Source organism: Pseudorca crassidens, chromosome 21 (genome assembly GCF_039906515.1).
Source record: "Pseudorca crassidens isolate mPseCra1 chromosome 21, mPseCra1.hap1, whole genome shotgun sequence".
Lineage (NCBI taxonomy): Eukaryota > Metazoa > Chordata > Mammalia > Artiodactyla > Delphinidae > Pseudorca > Pseudorca crassidens.
The window spans coordinates 15,534,628-15,556,163 of NC_090316.1; the positions used below are offsets into that span (position 1 = coordinate 15,534,628).

Here is a 21,536-nt window from a genome sequence, read left to right on the forward strand (position 1 = left end):
GACAAAGTCAGGACTAAAAAAGCGTTCAGGTTATGTTTCTGAGGTTGTTTGGTGATGTTCATTCTCACCATTGAAGACTTTCCATTGCTTTTGAGTCCTGACTTGATGAGCAGCGGTGGGCAGGGAAGGACAGACGTTCCTCATTTCCATCTATACCTGTTGCCAAAAACACACAGTATATACAGACTTCTTACCTGGAGGAGCATGAGAGAGCCTCTCAGTTCTTTTAAGCATTCCCACTATGGGGGGAAGCTCCCCAATCAGCTGATCTAAGAAACCTAGCCAACAGCTCCATGCAAAAAGGACCATTCTTGTTCCAGTTGAGAGCAATAAGCAAGGCACCCTCTCTACTCAGTAAAGAGGAATCCACAGAACCTTTCTTTCCATCACCACCTCGATTAATTCATTAATGATTTTTCAGGCAAGTTTTATTCAGGCCCCTGGGAACAGGGCAGTGAGTCAGAGGTTGGCATCAAAACAAGAATAGAAGCCATAGTCCTCTCTGGGGATCCTTACTCTGGGCTTTAAATTCCCAGATCACACAACTTCCTAGTTGGAAATAAGTGTTCTTAAACAAGAACAAGGGTTTTGCCAGGCCTGACAGTGACTAATAAGATCTGTCTGAGGACCGTCTGATGAAAAGAGAAGCTGGATTTGCATGTCACAGTGAATGTTTAAAGTAGGTTTCCTGCTGAATATAAATAAAATCTCTCTCCTTGGGCAATCCCATCTCAACTCCTGCAGCTATGCCTTCCTTAATTAAATTAACTTTGAAATAACATTCAATGTTTTCCTTCTAAATGCCTTTGTTTTCTCCAAGATCTACTTATTGACAAGCTGTTTCACGAGGTTCCTGTGTAAACTGATTAAGGTCCTTTCCCCCCCCCACCCCCGCCCCGCTGCATACTCAATGAGACAAGTTTTATCACCTCTATAGCCGTTATCGGGTAGCCCTCACATTGTATTCATTTAACTGTGTAGCAAATGGCCCCCATACTTACAATACCAAAAATTAAAATTAAAACAATTATCTAGGGTGCTTACAGAGGACCCGGATAAATACGAAATTTAAATCTCGTTGGCTGAAATTCACACAACTGAAAGCGAATTCCTAACTTGAAGGGGGAGGATTTTTTTTCCGCAGTCTTCTTCAAAAATGAGGCATTCGCGTTCGTAACGCAAGCGGCTCTCGGCTTAGCTACGTGAAGTGGGAGCTCCGGCTCCCCTCCAGAGAGCGGGAGCGCAGGCGCGGGCGCGCACACGTGGACACACGCTCACACGCGCCCGCCCACGCCCCCTTCCTTGTGCATTGCCTGAGGGATTTACGGGCTTCGACCGCGGATTACTGTCAGGTGCAGAAAGCAAGTCTTTGTTTGGTGGGCATTTTCCTCCCCCCCCCACCCCGGATTTGACTGTTATTTACGGGCCACGTGAGCGCCGGGCGGGGGTCAGGCGGGCGGGGAGGCGCCCCCAGCGCTGGGGAGACAAAGGCTAGCAGAGCCCGGCGGGTGCGGCAGGGGGACGTCTCCCAGCTCCTGCGACACGTGCGCAGTTGGCCCGGACCTGCCTCTGACTGAGAGGCTCTTACACGAGATGTCCAGTTCAAGCCCTTGGAAAGGCAACGGCGTTTTCCTGGAAGCGGGCCTGGCTGCCCAAGAGCGGCCCGGGAAAGCCGGGGACGGTCGGGGCGTGGGAGCCCCTTGGGAAGGGCGCGCTCCTGGTGTACCAGGGAGAGTGAGTCTTTACACGGAGCCTCAGGGCCACCTCAGCACGTGAGAAACCAGACAGAGGCCCCCATTGCCCTTGGAGGGAGTACAGACCCCTTCCCAGCGGAGAAGCCAAGCAGCGAGCCTTTGACCGCTGACCGCCCCTCCGCAGCGACCCGCGGCCTCGGTCTGTCCGCAGTGGTGGCCTCCTCCAGGCCCGGGGCTAGAGTGAGCACGCGCCTCGTGTGCAAAATGTCAGGGGGAGCCCGAAAGTCAGTGGTCAAAATAAATATCCTAATGTAGTACCTTAAACAAAGTTAGTGCCCCCCCCCCCCACGAAAAGAATCCACGATGAACAAAGTAGTAAATTTTAAACAGAGACGGGATCAGTGCATTGCAGAGCCATTTTGGAGCCCGAGGTAAAAAGGAGTATCCCCACGGGTGAGCGGCGCTCCTCGCGGCGCACTCAGCTTGGGCTGGGGGTCCGGGAGCGCGGGCGCAGCGGGAGGGGAGCGCGGGTCGTAGGTTTCGGAAGTGGAGGCCGCCGCCGAGGCCGGGCTGGGGAGTGGAGGGGTGGCCCTGGAGGCCGGAGGTGACATCTCCGGAGAGCCGCTCCGCGGGGAACAAAGGCGGAGCGGAAGGCCGACTCAGGGGAGGGAGGGACCCCGCGGGTTGCGGCCCTTGTTGCCTCTGCAGAGCCAGAGTGGAAGACTCGACCCCGCTGCCACCAAGGCCCGGAGCGAGTCCTGTAATTCCCAGCTCGCTGGTTAATTCTCACTAACAAGACTTGGCAAGATGGGCGAATACTTTTTGGCTTCTGTCGTGACCCCACAGAGGCGCGCACACACCCCCTGGCAAAAGCGTCCTCTGGGAAACGAAATGCATAAGTAAAAACGGGGGCGGGAAAAAAATGCGAATTGACCTGGAAAAAGCAAGGCAAAGAAACCTGAATCGGCCGTGGAGCGTATTAAATCCTTTACGCGTCAATTTCCGTGGTTCTAGCTTCGCACCAAGTGTGGACCCTAATTGTCATTTCCTGAGAAGACAATTCACACGAGTACAAGATGGGGTGAGGACTTTTCCAAAAGCCGAAAACGTCGGGTTTTTTTTTTCCCGCATCAGGGTTAAATAAACATCTTTAGGAAGCGTGGAAGGGAGTGGCACTCCCGCCTTCCTTCTTGGGAACAACATTCCGGATTCAATTAATGCCTCCCTCCGGGTCGTAAAGCAGCAGACTCCACACCTCACTCCTATTAACTGGGCTTTGGGGCGGGAGGGTTTTCTCTTTCATCGTCTGGGTTGGGGTTTGCCCACGTTCCTCGGGAAGCTATAAAGCTGATTTAACGGTTTAAGATGAAAATCGATCAGGCTAAGGCAGAAGCTCATGGCTGAGGAATCGCAAGAGAAAAAACGGCTGGCGGGCCGAACGCACTCCGTGAGCCTGGGGCGAGGAGGGCCGGGCCGGCTGGGATGCGGTGCAGGGTTCCCCAGTCCACTTGGGTACGTGGGGGACACCTGCGAGGCTGGTAAGGGGCAAGCACGGAGGTGAAGAGGAATGAAACCTCGAAACCGAGCCCAGGCCTCCGCTAGGCCGGCTTCTCGGCTGGCGACTTTGTTTTCCGCCCGTCGCCGCCGCCACCACCGCGGCGGGGTGCGATGGCTGCACGGCGACTCGGGTCGGGCTGGACGCGGGCCGCGGAGGCCGGGGAGAGGCGCCGCCAAGCTCCATTCACGAAGTCCGGGCGCTGCGGCTCGCCCGCGGGTCGGAGGCCTCCTCCCTCATCCTCTAGGTCTTGGTTTTATGAATGGGCCTGGCGGCGAGAGCCGCGCGCCCTGTTTACTCCGCTCTTTGTGACGTCGCGTCCCCGTGACTGGGCGCTAGCGGCCGGTACTCCATTCACGCGCCCGGGCGGGCGGAGGGGGTGGGACCAGCGGGGCTAGGGGAGTCGCGAGGGGGCGGGGAGCGAGCGCGGGGGGCGGAGCAGGGCTCGCGACCTAGAATGGAAAGAGGCGGGGCCTCGCGAGGTAGTAATGAATCTGCCCCCTCCCGGGGGAGAGCAGAGGAGCATTAATAAATCCATAAGCCGAGGAGAGGAAACTCTGGCTGGGGCAGACCGCGGAGCTCCGGCAGTTCGTGGGGAACGGCGGCCAGAGCAGCACAACGGGCAAAATACAATAGAGGCGACAACGGAAAAAAGCCCTTGGTCCTCTCCCGTAAACACACTCCCCTCACCGCCACCTCCCCCTTGGCACCGTGCTGCCTGGCGCCGAGGCCGCTCGGACTGCTATGTAACTGCGAGTCTGTGGGAGGAAGGGGACCGGGAGAAGAGGTTCGGCCGTGGGAGCCCCTAAGAGCCAAGTTTGCGGCCACTTCTGCCCGCGCTCTCCCTTAGCCCCCGCTCGCCCCTTCCTGCAGCCTAGCTGGCCCGGGCGTCCTTCGCCTCCTCGCGTGCCCAGCAGCCGCGGTTCCTGGCGACCATGGTGACGGTGGAGGAGCTGCGGGAGATGGACTGCAGCGTGCTCAAAAGGCTGATGAACCGGGACGAGAACGGTGGCGGCGCGGGCGGCAGCGGCAGCGGCAGCCACGGCGCCCTGGGTCTGCTGAGCGGCGGCAAGTGCCTGCTACTGGACTGCCGACCGTTCCTGGCGCACAGCGCCGGCTACATTCGAGGCTCAGTCAACGTGCGCTGCAACACCATCGTGCGGCGGCGGGCCAAGGGCTCGGTGAGCCTGGAGCAGATCCTGCCCGCGGAGGAGGAGGTCCGCGCCCGCCTGCGCTCCGGCCTCTACTCAGCCGTCATCGTCTACGACGAGCGCAGCCCGCGCGCCGAGAGCCTCCGCGAGGACAGCACCGTGTCACTGGTGGTGCAGGCGCTGCGACGCAACGCCGAGCGCACCGACATCTGCCTGCTCAAAGGTAAACGCCGGCGCCGGGCGCGAGCTGGAGGGTCGATGCGGCGGGGCTCCGCTGCCTGAGCCTTAGTGGGCAGGAGAAGTGCCTGGAGGGACTCGTGGCTGCGGGATCCCCCCCCGCGCACTCCTTTGTGCGTACTGGTGTGTGCGCGTGGTGTGCAAGGATTCTGTGTGTTGGTGTGCAAGGATTCTGTGTGTTTGTGTGCAAGCGCGAGGTCCTGAGGTCCTCAGAGACGGTGAGGGCTCCGTCACCTGAAATTCCGGACCCTTCCTGGCGATTCTGCGATTGTTTACAGCCACTAACGGTCTGGTCTTGCGGGCGAAGCGACTCAGCTGCGTTGCCCACCTTCGAGTCCAGGGAAGTGCTCCCAAGTGCCACGGTGCGGAAGGTGGGGGAGAGGTTAGGCCTGTTGGTTTGGCGTGTCTGGGCCCCGCCCTGAGTCCGACCCAGAGATCCCGAGACATGGGGCAGGGGGTGAAGGAGGGTGAGCGCGGGGATGGGATGGGCCCTGCGGGTCCGGCTGGAAACCAGCCCTTCCTAAACGCAAAAACGAAGATCGGCTTGCGGGCCTGATGTGGAGCGATCTGTTCTCTCCTCCCCTGCTGCCCAACTCCGAGCTCCAGCTGGAGGGTCGCCAATCCCTCCCGCCATCCCCAGGCTCCGGAGCGGGAGGCGGGAGGTCCGAGTATCTGGGGAACGCAAGGCGGGACGGGGCCTCAAACTGCGACAAGTGCGACCTTTTGTTCAGACTCGACTCTCAGATGGCGGCGCGCGCTTAAGTGCGAAACTCTTGGGGAGGGGAGGTCTTGTCAAATGTGCAAGTCGGAAACTCCGAAAGGGCTGAGGGCTACCCAAGTACCTGGAGGGACGGGGGCGCCGACCGCACCTGCCGGGCGTCGGGCGGCGGGGAGCTGGCGGGTTGCTTGGGGCCCCTGCCGCGCAGTGTCCCTTCCTCCCGCGCCGCATTCCGCGAGTTCCTTCGCCCGCGGCGGGTCTTGGCCTCCGAAGTCCAGAGGCGTTTCGGACCCGGGCTATCAAAGAGCCGCCCCTTTCCCTGTCGGCGCCCCTGGCCCCCCTCCCTCCTGCCCTGCCCTCTCCAGACCCGCTCACTGGAGAGGAAGGGAGATGGGGCGGGAGGCGCGGCGGAAACCTCTCCCCGCCGCCCCTGCCAAAAAGCACAACACTGCCCAGTGCCGGCGGGCCAGGCTTGCCCCCGTGAACAGCGGGGGACTTTGTTCTCGGCAGTTGTTTCCTGGCCATTTGACCTGTCAGCTGCTGGGGAAATGCTGCTGTTGACCTTTGGTTGAACTACTAAGGCGATTTTGCTGATTTTTCTTTCTCTACGAGGGCGGCCTTTGGCACCTCAGATTAAACCAAACGCTCCTCCCTTCTCCTCCCAGCGCTTTAAGAGAAAGTGCCAGGAAGGGCCTTGCACCGGAAGGACCGCTAAGCCCGGCGAGCTGGGCGCAGGGGGCCCGGGGCCCCCGCCTGCCCTGGCGCCGAGCTGTGCCGGGAGCCACGCGGCCCCGGACCGGGTAGAGCGCCGGGCTGGGGTCCGGGCTGTTGACGCACGCCTCCTGCACTCCCTTGCATGATGCCGGCGTGCCGGCGCTCGTGGGGACGAGGAGAGAAACGTCTCTGGGACCAAAGTCCCTTCGAGTGGCAGGGGCTGGCCGGGGTGTTCTCCGTGCCGCGCTGACCTCGATCGCTCCTGATTTGGAGCCCGATCGCGCGCCTGCCTGCGCGGGCCCTGAACACAGGACCCTTCTCGAGGTAGGGCAGACGCACGTGGGGTCTGGGTTCGTTCTGTTTTGTTTTTCTTCCTGGAAGAAATCCGGAGAGGACCGCCCTAGGGTTTCCGGGCGCGCAGACACTTACGCCCCGCTCCCGGGGAGAGAGACAGATTTTTAAGGCTTCCGCCTCGGGCTCGTGGCACCTCCCTGGTTCCCGCGAATCCCGCCGGGAGAGCCCGGAGCCAGACCTGTACCGAGAGCCGCCCTGCGGACCGGCCGCCCGGCGCAAGGCAGATGCTAATGTGAAGGCTGCGTTGGACGGGCAGCCTCTGGGTAAAACGACAGTCCCCTGGCGGTTGGCGAGGTGCCTGGCCCACGGAAAAGGCGTGTTTTAAGGGCTGTTTCCTCCCGAGGCCTGCACTGCCTCCTGTTGTCTGACCTGGTGCGGGCAGGGAGGACGGCCCGCTGCCTCTCAAAGTCCGCATCCTCTGAGCCGGAAAGTGTCTAGGCCTGGACCGAACTTCTCTCTCTCCAGGAACAGGCCTCCCGGGAGGAGCCAGGAGAGGTTCAGCTGGGTTTTTCTGAGCAAAGGGAGCCTGCCTTTGGAAGCAGCCGCCTAAAATTCACAGAGTTTGGGCTGGGGGGGGGGGGGCTCCTTCCAGCTTGTTCTGCAGTGGTGGTAGAACATCTTTGAGGTTAACTGGGTCCTAGTCTATTCAACTTGCGTATTTTCATTTATGTGCTAAGCAGAGGCGCTCTCCACACAGGTCCTGTTTCTTCTTGACTTCTACTGGAAAGGCATCCCTAATGAGGGCAGAAGGAAATGGGCGTGGTCTGCTCCCCCAGCGCTGCGGGAACGTGCCTCTGGGGGAGGACAGCCCTACCTCCTGCACTCTCATTCCTTGGAGAAGTGGAATGGCAGGAAATGTGGGCTCATGGGCAGGGGGGAGCTGGGGACGGGGAACTAAAGGGAAACAGGGGGAGACAAGCCCCTTAGATTATCTTTAGTAAATGCCTTAATTGATTAGGGGTTGGGTAATTTTTTTCCCACCGGAGTTGTTCCTTTATTTTGCAGCCAATGGGCCTTCCTGGGAGTCTCATTTCATGTGCAGTGGTGGGTGTGGAATAAAAGTGGTCAGACATTAAGCCAGTGGAAGACTGATTGTTGGTGTCTGCCGTCCTGGAGGGAGAGTAAAAACAGCTGGGCATTTTCAGAAGCTCTATTACCCTTCCTGGCCACAGGCTATCTAATTCTACCAATTAATTGCATTTTTAAAGGCCGATTTTCCCATTTCTGCCACTTTGAAGGGCAGGAAGTTGGTTACTCATTGCAGGCAGTTAATAACTAATACTACAGGCAAGAATTCATAGTTAAGAGTAAACTTTACTTTCTATCAATGAAATACTATCTGGCCTTTACGTTTCCTAATATTACCCAAGGTTTGCTAAAAGCAGTAACCCAAATCACTACATTTTCTGGTCTTTTGGCTAGTAAAAGCTTCCCATTGGGATAAACTTTTTTTTAAGCTCATTTTATTTAAAATCCTGTAAGACATTTTTGGGACAGTTTAGAAAGTTTAGCTTTTCAGATTTTATTACAGTACACGTCTCCTTTGAAATCCCTTTCTCACTCCTCATAGATCCTTGGAATAGGGTTTTAGACAACCGCTCCCACCCCATCCACCCTGGGTCAATAGAGAAAGACAAAAAGAGCATTTTCTTACCCTAACAGAAGTCTTCCTTTACCTCCCACAGTCTCCAAATAAATCAGTCTGTTTTGCAGAAGATGTCAGGTATAAAAACATTATCTTACTTTTCCTTCTATCTAAAATTCGTCTCAGCCCATGACCTTTGTCAGTCTTATTCAAGTTCTGATTTAAAAGCTGTCCTGGAGCTGTTTTGAGAAACTGGGAAGATCAACTAAATACTCCAGCTTCTCCTTCCAGGTTGGAAGTCACCTACCCAGCAGTCCCCAGGCCTGATCATACAGACCTGACATTATGCTTCCTGTGAAAACAGCCACTAAGGCCCGTAATGAATGCTATGGGTGGGGTTCGGGTGACTGTCTTCTGTCTTTTCTTTCTCTGTGTCCATTTGCCCTGTCCATCCTCGTTTCCAGGAGGTCAGTGGCATCAAACAGCAGAGTCCTGGGGGACGCTAAGGTTGAACACCTCTTTCACCCAAAGGCAAAAGGACTGGCTTTTCTCCTTGCAAACAGGACACAATGCCCATGACAGCCAAGAATTGTTAGAATTACCAAAAAAAAAAAAAAAAAATTAGGCCTTAAAGGTAATTCCTAACCCCTAGTCGAAAGCCTTAAAGAATTGTAAGGAATGAAGCAAACTCACTACTCTTTGCATCATTTGAACTGGATGTTTCCAACAAAAGCAACTAAAGACAGGGTGTAGGTGTAAATTGAGAGTGGCAACCTGATTGTCCGTAAGCCTATCGCAGCTCCCTTGGGCTTCTCCTGGATGCTTACAGGAAACGTGGCTGTCCCCACCAAGGTGGGCTGCACAGAGAACTCAGGGAGGAGAAAGGGTGGCCTTTTTAAAGGGCCAAGAAATTCCTTGAAAAAAATCAGAACATCTGAAAGCAGATAGCTGGTTTTCTTGCTGGGAGGCAGTTCCCATCTAACCAAGAGGAAGTTTGAGAGGAAGAAATGTAGACTCTCAGCGGAAGGCGGCGTGCTGAACGGAGCAGATAGCACAGAAGGACTCTGGGAGGGGCTGCAAACAAGGTCCAGCCCGAGTGTGGCATCAGGTGTCAGCCCAGCTGGCCCGGGACCGAGGTCTTGACACCGAGCCCCAAGGTGAGAAGCCCATTTAGCTAAACTGGAAATGCTGCTCAGCATTTAGAGGGGCGCTTCCTAGGTCAACACCCGCATCAAGGGAAGTTCTCAAAGCCAAGGGACCTTCGAATGTCCCCAGACTTGCCTGCTGGGCAACATTTGCCTCGTATTGATAAGCTGTCCCAAGAGAGCGAGGCCATGAGCCCTGTCTGTGAACCGGTGATATTCTGAGCGTGGAGAGGGTCACAGGAAAAACCTGGCAGCCACGTTCAGATCCGTGACCATCGTCACCACCAAGAGACAGTCTTTCCCATCACAGACCCCATTAAGAGTCCTATTATGGTGAGACGACCAGCACTACGCCAGCCTGCCCTTTCCCAAGGACTTTCTCCCACATTCACTCCCACCCCTGCATAAGCAGGAGGCCAGCCAGTTTTCAAAGCTACAGTTTCTGTGAGAAGATGAAAGGAACACAGAATGGAACTTAGATGTAGTTATTCCTCAGGGGAATCAAGTGGAAAATTATAGTCCTGTTTCCCCCGAGCCCCCCAAGACTCTCAAATTTTAAAATGAAGTTGAGAAAATGAGAGCTTTAAGACTAGAAGGTATATTGTTAAATAAGAACATGAGAAAAACGGGTCAAAATTAGTCAGCATGTCTGTTACAGAATTACATGCAATAGGACGTAGGAGAAAACCAGGTGGGAATTCATTGGCGTTTGTGCTGTGAAAATGTGTTCAGAAGATGGAAATATAGGTCTTGAGGCACCTGCTGTCAGTGTGTAGTTTGCAAATGAGAGGTTTGTGAACGTTCAGGATCACAGAATGTTGGAACTTACAGATGATATCGTCTGGAATCCTTACATTTGGAGGGTGGAAAACAGGACTTAGAGGGAATGTGTTAGCTGGGCTTCCACAGTCGGAGCTGGGATGCGTCCACACCTGTCTGCTGTGTCTACCCTGCACATCTGCAGGGGTCACGGGGTAGAGCGCTCCCCTCCGGGTCTACAGTGACAATAAGCTTTCCCTCTCATGAGTTTTGGATAAAACTTGGAGATCTAAATCTAGCACTTACTGGAAGGGCCGAGGCTCTGGTACCTGCACAGATGTGGGCTGGGAAGGGAGGCACGGAGGAGAGGGGGCTGGGGGCAGTCTTCTTCAATCCCACCCACCCTAAGAAATTCAGTTTCATTTCTGCCATGACCCAGCATAGAGCTACTCTATATTCTTCGAGATGATTTGAATTTTTTTTTAAGTGAAATGATCCGTGTGCTTATTACATAATTTGAGCTCTTAAAATACATGTTTTCCCAAGAGATGTAAGACGTGAGTGGTACCCTCCAGTAAGCTCATCACCTGGCCAGGTGTCTGTAGCCCCACACCGACGGGGCTAATGCCACACTCGGGCTGGAGTCAAGGCGGTGTGTGGGGGAAGAAGAGCTAGCAAGTGGCTTTAGCTGAAGTCCCTGTGACGGGGACCGTCACCCTGAAAGCACAGTGCCATGAAATTACACGCTCTGTAAATGCAGCGCATTCAAGTAGCTTCTATTCTATTTCATTAAATAGAAAAACGCTGGTCACGACTCCTCCATGACTACCTGGAAAAGCACCGGAAAGAAGCAGTTTGGTGAAGTGTCAGCAGTGCTCTGTTCACATCCCTTCTGTTTCTGCGTGAAAACTCTTTCTTCGCGTGATGAAACCAGCAGGCAAGGCCCCTAGAGAAGGCCCACCGGGGAGGCAGCAGTGGGCAAGCAGCAGGGTGGGCTCCTGACGGCCAGCTTCAAAGGGGCTTTCAGGCCCCTTCTGTGGGCTGAATGCCGGTCCCGCCCTTACCTGCGGGCTGCCCTGCACCTCCGCTTCCTCTTCTGTAAAACTGGGGCTTGTCATTCCTTCCTCTAGGGCTACTGGTTGGATACCTGTGTGGGAAGAGCCTGACACGTAATGAACACTTCCTTTTAAGAGGGTCTGTCATTTTTATGAACACGCATGGGATACCTGGAGGTGGCTTCCTGGCGTGTGGCCTTGTGGGTGGGGTGTGGACTGAACGGCCCCTGACCTGCACTCCTGTGTCTGCACTGCCTCGCCTGCGAGCTCCAGGCCCACCAGGGCACGTTCAGCTCATCCGAGGGCCTGGCCTGAGTGCAGCACCTCGGCCCCAGAAGGAGATCCTTTGGTGATGCTCCTTGTAACTACCAGCCACAGACTGCCCCCGAAGCTAGCAACGGCTCAGGAGGGAAAACCTTTCCACCGCTGCCACCGAGGGACGCAACCCTCACCTTGTTCCTGTCCCTTGAACAAATCTGCTTCTTCACTTGGTTCCTTTCTGCCTGTTCTCTGAAAACCCCCCAGAGGGAACAGACTCTTCAGTAATCGTGTTTCTCCACTTTGTTGTAATGGTGCCTTTCCTGACAGTTGCTGTCTCTCCGTCCTGCTATGAGCAGCCTGGGGGTGACGACAGACAGCCCCCCTCAGGCCGGGTCTGGCCTCTGGGCCGCCTGCACCCTCCCCTGCACAGGTGCGATTGGCCTTGGAGCCCTCCGAGGGTTCTGCTGGGCCCTCCCCGCCCCGGATTGATTGACGGTTGACCCTGGGAGGTAGCAGATGTCCCTGACTGGGCAGGGCACTCAGGGCTCAGGAAGTGCCCAGCACCTGTTCTTCTGCTGTCTTAATTACCAGCTCTCAAGATGCGTACTGGAAAAAATAAGTAAAGCCCAGGAGGAGAAGGCTGTCCAGGGTCTGAGAAGTTGCCAGTAAAGCCGAAGTCACCTGTAGGTACCAAAAAAGAAAACCTTCATTGAGCTTCTCCCCGAGGCCCGGTGCAGTGCACTGGCCGTTCCAGTCAGTCCTCACAGGAGACTCCTGGCCTGGAAGCTTCATCACATTTCACAGATGAGGAAGAGGCTCAGAGAGGTTCAGTGACGGCCCCAAGGCTGCACAGCCGATGATTGAACCCAGACCTGGGAGTCCGACTGCAGAGGCGAGGCTCTTCAGGACTTCAGTCTGGTGCCCTGTCGTGTACCTTCTCAGCAGCGAGAACATTCTTCCCACCACTCTGAGCTTCCTTAGCTCCTGCTGCCCTCAGGCCTGCTCTTCCTCCGTGACCTTGGAGCCGGGCCCTGGCCCTCCTGTGACTGTTGGCCTGCCTGTCTAGCTGATGAGCTTTTGGAGGGCACCACTCATGCCTTGCATCTCTTTGAAAAAAATGTATTTTACTAGCTCAAAGTTTGTAATAAAGACACGGATCATCTTACTTAAAAAATTTCAAATCCTGGGCTTCCCTGGTGGCACAGTGGTTGAGAGTCTGCCTGCCGATGCAGGGGACACGGGTTCGTGTCCCGGTCCGGGAAGATCCCACATGCCGCGGAGCGGCTGGGCCCGTGAGCCATGGCCGCTGCGCCTTCGCGTCTGGAGCCTGTGCTCCGCAACGGGAGAGGCCACAGCAGTAAGAGGCCCGCGTACCGCAAAAAAAAAAAAAAAAAAAAAAAAAAAAAAATTCAAATCCTGTAGAAGTCTCTAGAATAACAAGTGATGGCTTTTCATATAGATGATCAACCTCCGTTGGTTGAGTGACCCATTTCTCCTTCCGCTTTCTCCAAAGGGCAGCGTCTCCCGAAGTCTCCCATCCCAGGGCCTTCAGCTAGAGGCACTTGCTGGCTTTTCTTCCCGCACACACCGCACTTGGGGCAGCGGTGTTTACAGCTTTATAGGGAAAGGGGACAGATGGGGGTGATAACGGGAGGGAGGCCGCTCCTGCGACGAGAAGTCCACTGAGGCCACCAGCACATCTGAAGCGGGCAGTACTGGCCCCTCAGCAGGTTTTCCCTCCAGGGAGGCTGGTCATTATGACTCAGCAGGAGCCAGGGCCTGGGACCAGAGAAATATCCATTTATAGCCTGAGGGAGGGAGTGGGGGAAACAGGAGGCCTCCAGTCAGAGAGGAAAAAATGTCTGCCCTGTTTCTGGAAGCCTTAATGACTTGGCGAACATAATTTTCTTTCCTCTCCAAAGCGGAAGTTTCTAGGGTTGGGATTCAGGGCAAGTAATTGACTAACCGTCACATGTTGGAAAATTGCTTTGCACAGTGGTGATCGGGAACAGTGGCACCCACCCTATCACTTAGTCATAAAGACGTAACGGGCTAGCTGCCTATGTGACCATCAGTTGAGTGGTTGTTCCAGAACCCGCAGACCCTACTGAATTCATTTATAATCCATTTTTGGTCCAACAGAAACTGCAAAAATAAAAATACAAGCAGGGCCAAACCTTGACAATAGATGGTAAGTGTCCCGCAAAGGGAAGTCCCAGAGATCACAAGAAAATCAGATATACAGGCTGAATGTCTCTCTTCTTGGTGTGTTTCACTGCCTGCGTCTGCCTGCATCTCTGCCCGCATCTCTGCCCACGTCCGCCCAGCCGGCCCTTTCCTGAATGGCACTGACACTATTGCAGAGAAGTTGGCCGTTTATCTCTTTTTACTTAAACGACCTTCCTTCCCCGGAAGACGACCCCACAGAGAACCATTCCAGGGCTTAGCAACTCTCAGGTCAGGAAATCCTCCCTTGCCCCAAACCTGTATGTAGCAAGAGGCATTTATTTAGATTTAAGCCCGTTTGCTCTCATTTTGGCCCCATGTCCATGGAACAGCTGTTCATGGGGCCGTGCGATTGGTATCTGTTCTGTTGCTGAGATCCAGAAGGGCCGGTGCCAGGGTAATAGTTTTTTATTCTCTCCCACATTGGAGAACCTCTCTAAAAGAAGGGCTGTAGTGGGGGGATGACAGACATTTTTGTAGGGCGCAGGGGCCAGCTGAAGTGCTCATGGAAACCCCCAGTGGCTATTCCCTCTTTCTTTGTCATCACTGTAAAGAAATTATCCCTTCTTCATCTCCCCTGCACATCCTCCTCTGTGTATCTGCATCCCAATCCGAAGTCTTGTCCCTAAAGCTTTCATTCCCGCTTTCGGGATGCAGTCTTGCAGTCTTGGCCGAATGTAATCTCTGCATCCCAGGGAAAAAGGTCTCCATAGCCATTATCTCTGGGCCCACAGTGCCACCCAGTGTCAAATGTAGGTACAACCAGCCCCAGCTTCCCAACAGCTTTCCTCCATCAGGTAGGATTCAAGTTCTTTGTGGTTTCCTGCTGGCTCAGCGACCCCATTAACCTGAATATCTTTCTACTTTACAGGTGGCTATGAGAGGTTTTCCTCCGAGTACCCGGAATTCTGTTCTAAAACCAAGGCCCTGGCAGCCATCCCACCTGCTGTGCCCCCAAGCACGGCTGAGTCCTTGGACCTGGGCTGCAGCTCCTGCGGCACCCCACTGCACGACCAGGTGCGAAGAGGACTGCTTGTCAAAGGCTTTGGACGCAGTGCCTCAATGTGGGGAGAATGTGTTGAGTATCGGGGTGTGATGTTAGGTGGAGTCCACTATTCCTTGGAAGTCTTCCCCTTCCCTCTCTTATTACCCTCACCTAAGAAAAGAATATAAACACATACGTCCCTGACTTAGCCTCTAGAGTTATGTGCAGACAAGCAAGGAAGGAGGCCAGAAGCATGTGGACTGCCCGATTCAAAACAGTTCGGCTGTCCGCCCCCCATACAAGTTAATTGTAAATGCTAAATGGACATAAATGATCAACCAACCCTTCTCCCAAGAAAAGCAGCTTATGCCACTACGGTTCGTACAAGCCCACCTCTTCCAGCCCTTTCCTTTAGATGGAAATGGAGTAAATGTATGGGGTCCAGCAACTCTGCTCCCCAAATCCGAGATCACTTGTGTTGATCTGACTCAGAGGATTGTCGTTAGTGAAGCCAGCGTTACCTCATTTTGCCAGGATGCCTCCTCTTGTGTGTGAGGTGGACATGGCGTCTGCCTTTCATCTGCCAAGTGAAGGCGTATCCAGCCGAATAAGCGCCTGGGCCGCGTAGCTCTGCGGTAGCGGGTGTAAGCTCTTCGCGTCACAAACAGTGGGGCACGGCCAGCTTCATCTGTCACGGGGGAAGTGGTCTGCCTGAACCAGCAGGTGGGGCCCATAGCAGAGCAGAGCAGAAAGGCCAGAGCCCATCGCTCCCTGCCGGGGCCCGAGCGGCACACGGGAAACCTGGAGGGGCCGGGTCCACGGGCAGTGTCCCCGGGGCCCATGAAAGCCCACCTGAGACTGGCTTCCCTCTCCCCGCCCCCACACGTCCCAGCCCCCTGCCCAGTTGCCTTTCACTTAACGACGTTTGCCGGTGGGGGGTGGGGCGCTTTGTTTTCCCTCTCTGGTGCAGGGGGGTCCCGTGGAGATCCTTCCCTTCCTCTACCTCGGCAGCGCCTATCACGCAGCCCGGCGAGACATGCTGGACGCCCTGGGGATCACAGCCTTGCTGAACGTCTCCTCTGACTGCCCGAACCACTTTGAAGGACATTACCAGTACAAGTGCATCCCGGTGGAGGACAGCCACAAGGCCGACATCAGCTCCTGGTTCATGGTGGCCATCGAGTACATCGGTAGGCTGGCTCTGGCCAGGGTGCTGGGTCCTCCCAGGCCCGGGTGCTGGGCCCAGGTCTGGCGGAGGGAGGATGGGAGGGAAGAGGGAACCACGTGTAGCTGGTGTGTGGAAGGAGGGACTTAGGAAGGGCCATATCCGGGGGGGCTGCCTGTTTCCCCTCTTCCTCAGTAGGAAGGCTTGCCCGTGGGGTGTTGTGCAGGCCCTGGATGGTCTGACGGACCTAGGCAAACAGCAGGTGCTGTTAGCTTACAGAGCCAAGGACCTTTTCCTTGGACGTCCCCAGGTGCCGAGAGGATAAGACTCTGGGGATGGGGAGGGAGACAAAAGAAGGATTGGGTCATTGTTTTTGTTCCTGCAAATGAAAACCCTGCCGTGTGTGCGGGGACTGCGCCAGCTTCAGCTGGCGTATTTCCTAAGCGTAGTACATTTGTTTGCGTAGGTACATTTGTTTGCGTAATTCTCCGAAATACGCTAGCGGGGGTGGAACTCTAGAGGCCCTCCCCCCGTGGGTTCCTCCCTGCGCGGCCTCAGCCTGGGAGGCGCTGTTCCTTCAGGGGTTCAGCCGCAGGGCCCCCTCTTCTCCAGTCCTCCCCGCACCCTCGTCCCGGCTGAGGCCGCTTGCAGCCGTCTTCCGGGAAGGATGGGGACCTGGGCGCCGCTAACGGCGCGCCGCTCTCTGCCCCAGATGCGGTGAAGGACTGCCGCGGGCGCGTGCTGGTGCACTGCCAGGCCGGCATCTCGCGCTCGGCCACCATCTGCCTGGCCTACCTGATGATGAAGAAGCGCGTGAGGCTCGAGGAGGCCTTCGAGTTCGTGAAGCAGCGGCGGAGCATCATCTCGCCCAACTTCAGCTTCATGGGGCAGCTGCTGCAGTTCGAGTCGCAGGTGCTGGCCACGTCCTGCGCGGTGGAGGCCGCCAGCCCGTCGGGGCCGCTGCGCGAGCGGGGCAAGGCCACTCCCACCCCTACGTCGCAGTTCGTCTTCAGCTTCCCGGTCTCCGTCGGGGGGCACCCGGCGCCCAGCAGCCTGCCCTATCTGCACAGCCCCATCACCACCTCCCCCAGCTGTTAGAGCCTCTCGAATCCTCCCTCCCCTACACCCGTCGGCTCTCAGCCCGGGTTGGGTGGCGCCCTGTGCGGGCAGCAGGTCGGGACTGGCCCACAGGGGGCGACAGAGCTCCTTCCATCCATCTCTCTTTGGCCAACCGGGGGGCCAGCTAGAATGGCAATAAGGACTCCGAATACATATTTAACGCAAACAAACACAACACTCCAACTTAGAGCAATAATGTCTTCCTCGGCAGGCAGGGAAGACCTGGGTTTTGGTTTGTGCGTCAGTTTTACTTTTCAGATAGGAATTTCTTACCTCATTTTTTTCAGCAGTAAGGCTTGAAGTTAGGAAACCCGCAGATCCTGGCAAATGTGCCCACCCAGTTCTGTTGAGGGGGAGGGGAAGGGAGGGAGGGGAGGGAAAGGGACAAGATAAAATCAAGTTTGCCAGAAGTGCCTGGTTCTGTGTGCTCGGTCCTTTTGTTGTTGTTTTAGTTACAGGATTTTTTTTTTTTTTTTAAAGAAATCTTTTAGGACATGGTTTTCCTTTCTAAGTCACCACCAGCAGGTGAATAATTATGCTTAATAATAAATAAAAGTATTTATTGAGAATTTCCTCAGAGTATGTAAGTACAGAGTCTAGTGATGGTGAATTTAGAATATATTTATGTTAATGTGGATCAGCAGAGCACAACAGCATGCAGACGTCAAAGCAGTTAGGAAGTAAGTGGTGTGTACAAGTTAGCATGATGATCAGCTTGCGTTTGTTACCGCTGAGAAGGGGGCAGGGTGGGGTGGGAGGAGGAAGAAAGGAAGGGACTACTTTTTCATTACAGCCTCCCTCGGTATCTGCCGGGGATTGGTTCCAGCACCCCCTCCCTCCATCGCGGATACCCAAATCCGTGGATGCGTAAATCCGCTGATTCTTGCATCCGCGGATACTGCGTCCGCGCATACTGCATCCGCGAATACGGAGCGTGGAGCGCACTTGGTTCTTGGGCACATGGGCCACTGAAGCGATTTGAAACCACAACAATACAACCGTTTCTGGTGATCAATAACTCACTGTGGCGGTGGAAGCATTTTTCTCATAGACCTGCCTGAGAACTTGTATATCATCTGTGATAAATGCCATATCATATAAGGTGCTCGTAAAAAAATTGGGCGCAATTCAGCTTTTCCTGCAGTGAATCATTTGGCAAGGCCGTTGGGGAACCCAGCTAAGAGAGATAGACCCGAAATGGATCCTTTTGGAAGTGGAAGCACCATCTTCTTTCTCTTTTGCATAAATCAGAGTTTTTAATTTTAGGGGGTTTGCTTGGAATGAAGTACACCAACAAATTCTTGGGTTCTTAAAATTCGTGGTGTCGGTGAATATTTTTAAAGTGAATAGGTGAATAAAAAGAAGGGAGTGGACACCCCATTTCAGGTCCCTTGGAAGTCTAGGACAGCAAGAGGAGTGAGTGACGAGTCGGGCAGACTCTGTGGGGGGGCTGGCTGCTTGGTTTCTGTGACAGGCATCCAGGGCACTTGTGTGCCGTCTTAGAATCCTTTCTTGGGATACTGCCATTTTCAGGGCCCTTTCCAGATGGAGGGATGGCTTTTCGAGAAAGAAGGAGATGGGTTAGGCTTGGGGGGAGGGAGGACGGGACAAACCACGTGTTATTTAATTTGTAGTATCGTGGAACAGTGTTGTTACCCAGTACCAGGTTAGAGGTAATTCCAAACTTGTCTAGAAGCGAGAGCATGCTTTTTGGTTTTGTTTTTTGGGTTTTTTTAGCCTTCTGAGGATCTAAGTGATGCACATTCCTGTTCACCCATAAATAACGTCAAGCCTCAAGGTTGGAATAGTGTTGGAATGCTCCTTCTCAGCCCCACATCCCAGACAGGACCAGGTTCCTTACATTTCCTTCCATAAACATGAGCCTGTGTTGGCATCATTTGTCCTGCCTTTCCCAAGCCCTGTCTGAAAAAGTGTGGGTTCCCACAAGCAGATAGGCCTGCAGGAGGGACTGCTTGAGAGAGGAGGGAAGGTAGCTTTTTACAGAATGAGTGTACATTGGCCAAAACTTGTGTATCCTGCTTTCCCAGACTGGATCCCAACCACACGGTCGGAGCCCAGGACCTGCGCCAGACAGGTCTTTTCCCTGCTTTCCAATTCAAGTCTTCTGTCACAGCGTCAAACCACTATTTATAAAGCCATTTTCTTTGTACCCAATAGCAGCCCCAAAACTCTTAGAAATCAAATAGGAAATTGGCTTGATTGGAAACAGGGACTTGGGTCACTATTTTCCCATCAGAAGCCTCTTTGATGACTTGGAATAGCTGTAATGAAGACAGCACCGCAGGGTCTGTCCAAATGGCCAGTGGGTTTCAACAGGTGTCTCTCCCATGGAGTGATTTCTGGTGACGTGAAATATGTGTCATGGCTGGAAGGCATTGCCACTTACACCGAAGATCAACTGTGCTGTTGACAAAGGCAGTAGGCACTCTGGATCTTCCGTAGAGACTGGAGAATGCTGCCGCTTCCCTCCCGGCATCTCTGTGTGACCCAAGTGTGTTCGTGGAGCTTCCCCCGAGCAGTCTTCGGCTGAAGCCGCCTGTGAGCCGGTGGCCGGGAGCTCCCAGCCTCAGTCGTGGCCTCCTGAGACCATTTTCCTCAGGTACCCATCCTAGCCCGATTCCAGAGGGTTACCCAAAAGGTTGGGAAGCCATGAGAAAAAACGTAGAATCCGTGGGAAGATGGGCAGAGGGAGGTGGGACGGGTGATTCAAATGTGAGGGGAAGGGGCTGTGAGATTGGAGGGGCCGCCAAGCCTCTAGTTGGTAAAGTGGTGGTTCGCCCTGGCTGCCCGTCGGCCTCAGCTGGGGAGCTTTGAAACCCTGCTACCAGGCGATCCCAGACCAAGTACAGCAGGATTTCTGGAGGAGGGACCCAGGCATCAGTAGGTTTCAAAGCTCCCCAGGTGCTCTCCGTGTGTAACCAAGTTTGGGAAGCTACTTTCTGGATGGCAAGGTGCTCTTGGAAGCTGGGTCTTGGTAACACAGAGCTGGCTTGTCTGGCAGAAGCCACAGTCAGGGGTTTGTCACTAGTTCAGTGTGGTCTCATGGTCAGTCCCCTCAGCTCTGCTGAGGGACGAGATGGTTTCTGTCAGGAGCTCAGGGGCCACGTGACCTCCTGAACGAGGGGCCCTTTCAGGCCCCTTGAAAGCCAGCTGATCTGCGGAGCGTTGTTAGGAAACCGAATACAGTGTCTGGATGTCGATGTTCTTCCCTGAAAGTTTCCCTGTCTATCGAGAAGGATGGAGAGTGCCACCTCTTTGAAGAGGACCCTGCCCTTCCTTAGAGTTTATGAGTCATAGGAGAAAGAGGCTTCTTCAAGACAGAGCAATGCAATACTTGTAACTTCTGTAAATAGCCCCATCTTTCAGAGTGATGTCATTTCTACATTTGATATGCTTGTATTTCTGTAGGATGTATATAGTCTAGGGGATTTTTTGTTTGGTTTTGTTTTTTAGAAAAGTCAAACATGTCAGTTTTTATTTATTGCTTGAAAAAAAGATCATTTGAAGAAAAATAAATACATTTTCAACCACCTCTGGCTTGGTTTATCCTTTCCTGAAAAACTGCGCTGATATCATGACTTGGAAGATCTGGGTCATTTGATAATCTTGTGCACTGCGTACCATGTCCCGTGGAGACAGGCTGGTCAGATCTGTGAGCTCCCTAAACATCACTCAAGGAAGGTGACAGGAGAAGGCGGATAGGAATCTCAAGAACCTGATTTCTCTAGTCAGAGAGACAGGACGAAGTGAAGGATAAGAGACAGATGTCCTTCATCTGAGAGTCTCCTTTGTGCCAAGTACAGGATGGACTCCCAGGTGGGAGAAGTCAATCTTAAACAGCCTAAAGCACAAGTGACTAGGGCTATAACCAAAGCCTATACAAGGAGTTACCACACCCTTCCCCATCAATAACGAGGGGGTCCATCCTGGTTCACAGAATCTTAGGAAGTTTTACGGACCTCATGTTCTCTCATATCCTGTAGCATGGAAATAGCAATATGCTTCCAGACAGAAAAAATAAACGGATGAAGATGATATGTCAGTGGTTCCCCAAAGCTGATCTGGGCATTGCTTCTATCAGATTCCATTGGTACAAATTTCCCAAATTGTAAACCAAAATCATATTAGTAAACATGTATGTCCACTGTGTCGTTGTTATTTAACATTTTAGAAGCACTGGCCACTGCAATTAGCAAGGGAAAGAAATGAGGTATACAGTTTGGAAAGTGTGAGCCCAAATTATCTGCAGATGATATGTATCTGAAAAACACCAGGGAATCAACTGAAAAACTATCAGAAATGAGAGAATTCAGCTAGTGGTTGATTGCAAAATGAACATGAAAAAATCAATAGCTTTCCTATATGAAAATATCAATTAAAAATAAAATAGAAGTAGTAGATCCCATTTACAATATCAGCTTAAAGATAAACTGCCTACAGTAAACTTTACCAGAGATAGGCAAGACCTAGCTGATGGACATGGTAAAGCGCTACCAAGGGACATAGAAGAACATCTGAAAAAATCTGAAAGACATACCGCGTTCTTGGCTGAAAAGACTCAGTATTGAAAAGATTTTATTTCTCCATAAATTAACCTATGCATTTAATATCATCTCAATCAAAACATCAACAGGATTTGGGAGGAACATGGCAAAATGATCCCGATTTCACCTGAAGAAACAAATATGCAGGAAAATTAGAAAAAAGAAAAGAGAGAGTCACAAGGTTGGGGGGTAAGATTTATATCCTTTTGTACTGGGCATCTATCACTATTGTGATAAAAATAGTTTTA

At 53.6% G+C, this 21,536-nt stretch overlaps 1 protein-coding gene across 1 annotated transcript; it reads left to right on the forward strand.

Moving 5' to 3' along the window:
• The first annotated feature begins 3,734 nt into the window (after window positions 1-3,734).
• DUSP4 (dual specificity phosphatase 4) lies at window positions 3,735-20,276 on the forward strand. Its single transcript, XM_067722115.1, has 4 exons — window positions 3,735-4,623; window positions 14,326-14,471; window positions 15,410-15,629; window positions 16,317-20,276. Exons 1-4 carry the CDS (start codon window positions 4,185-4,187, stop codon window positions 16,700-16,702), a joined length of 1,191 nt encoding a protein of 396 aa, XP_067578216.1. The 5' UTR covers window positions 3,735-4,184; the 3' UTR covers window positions 16,703-20,276.
• Window positions 20,277-21,536: the final 1,260 nt, after the last annotated feature.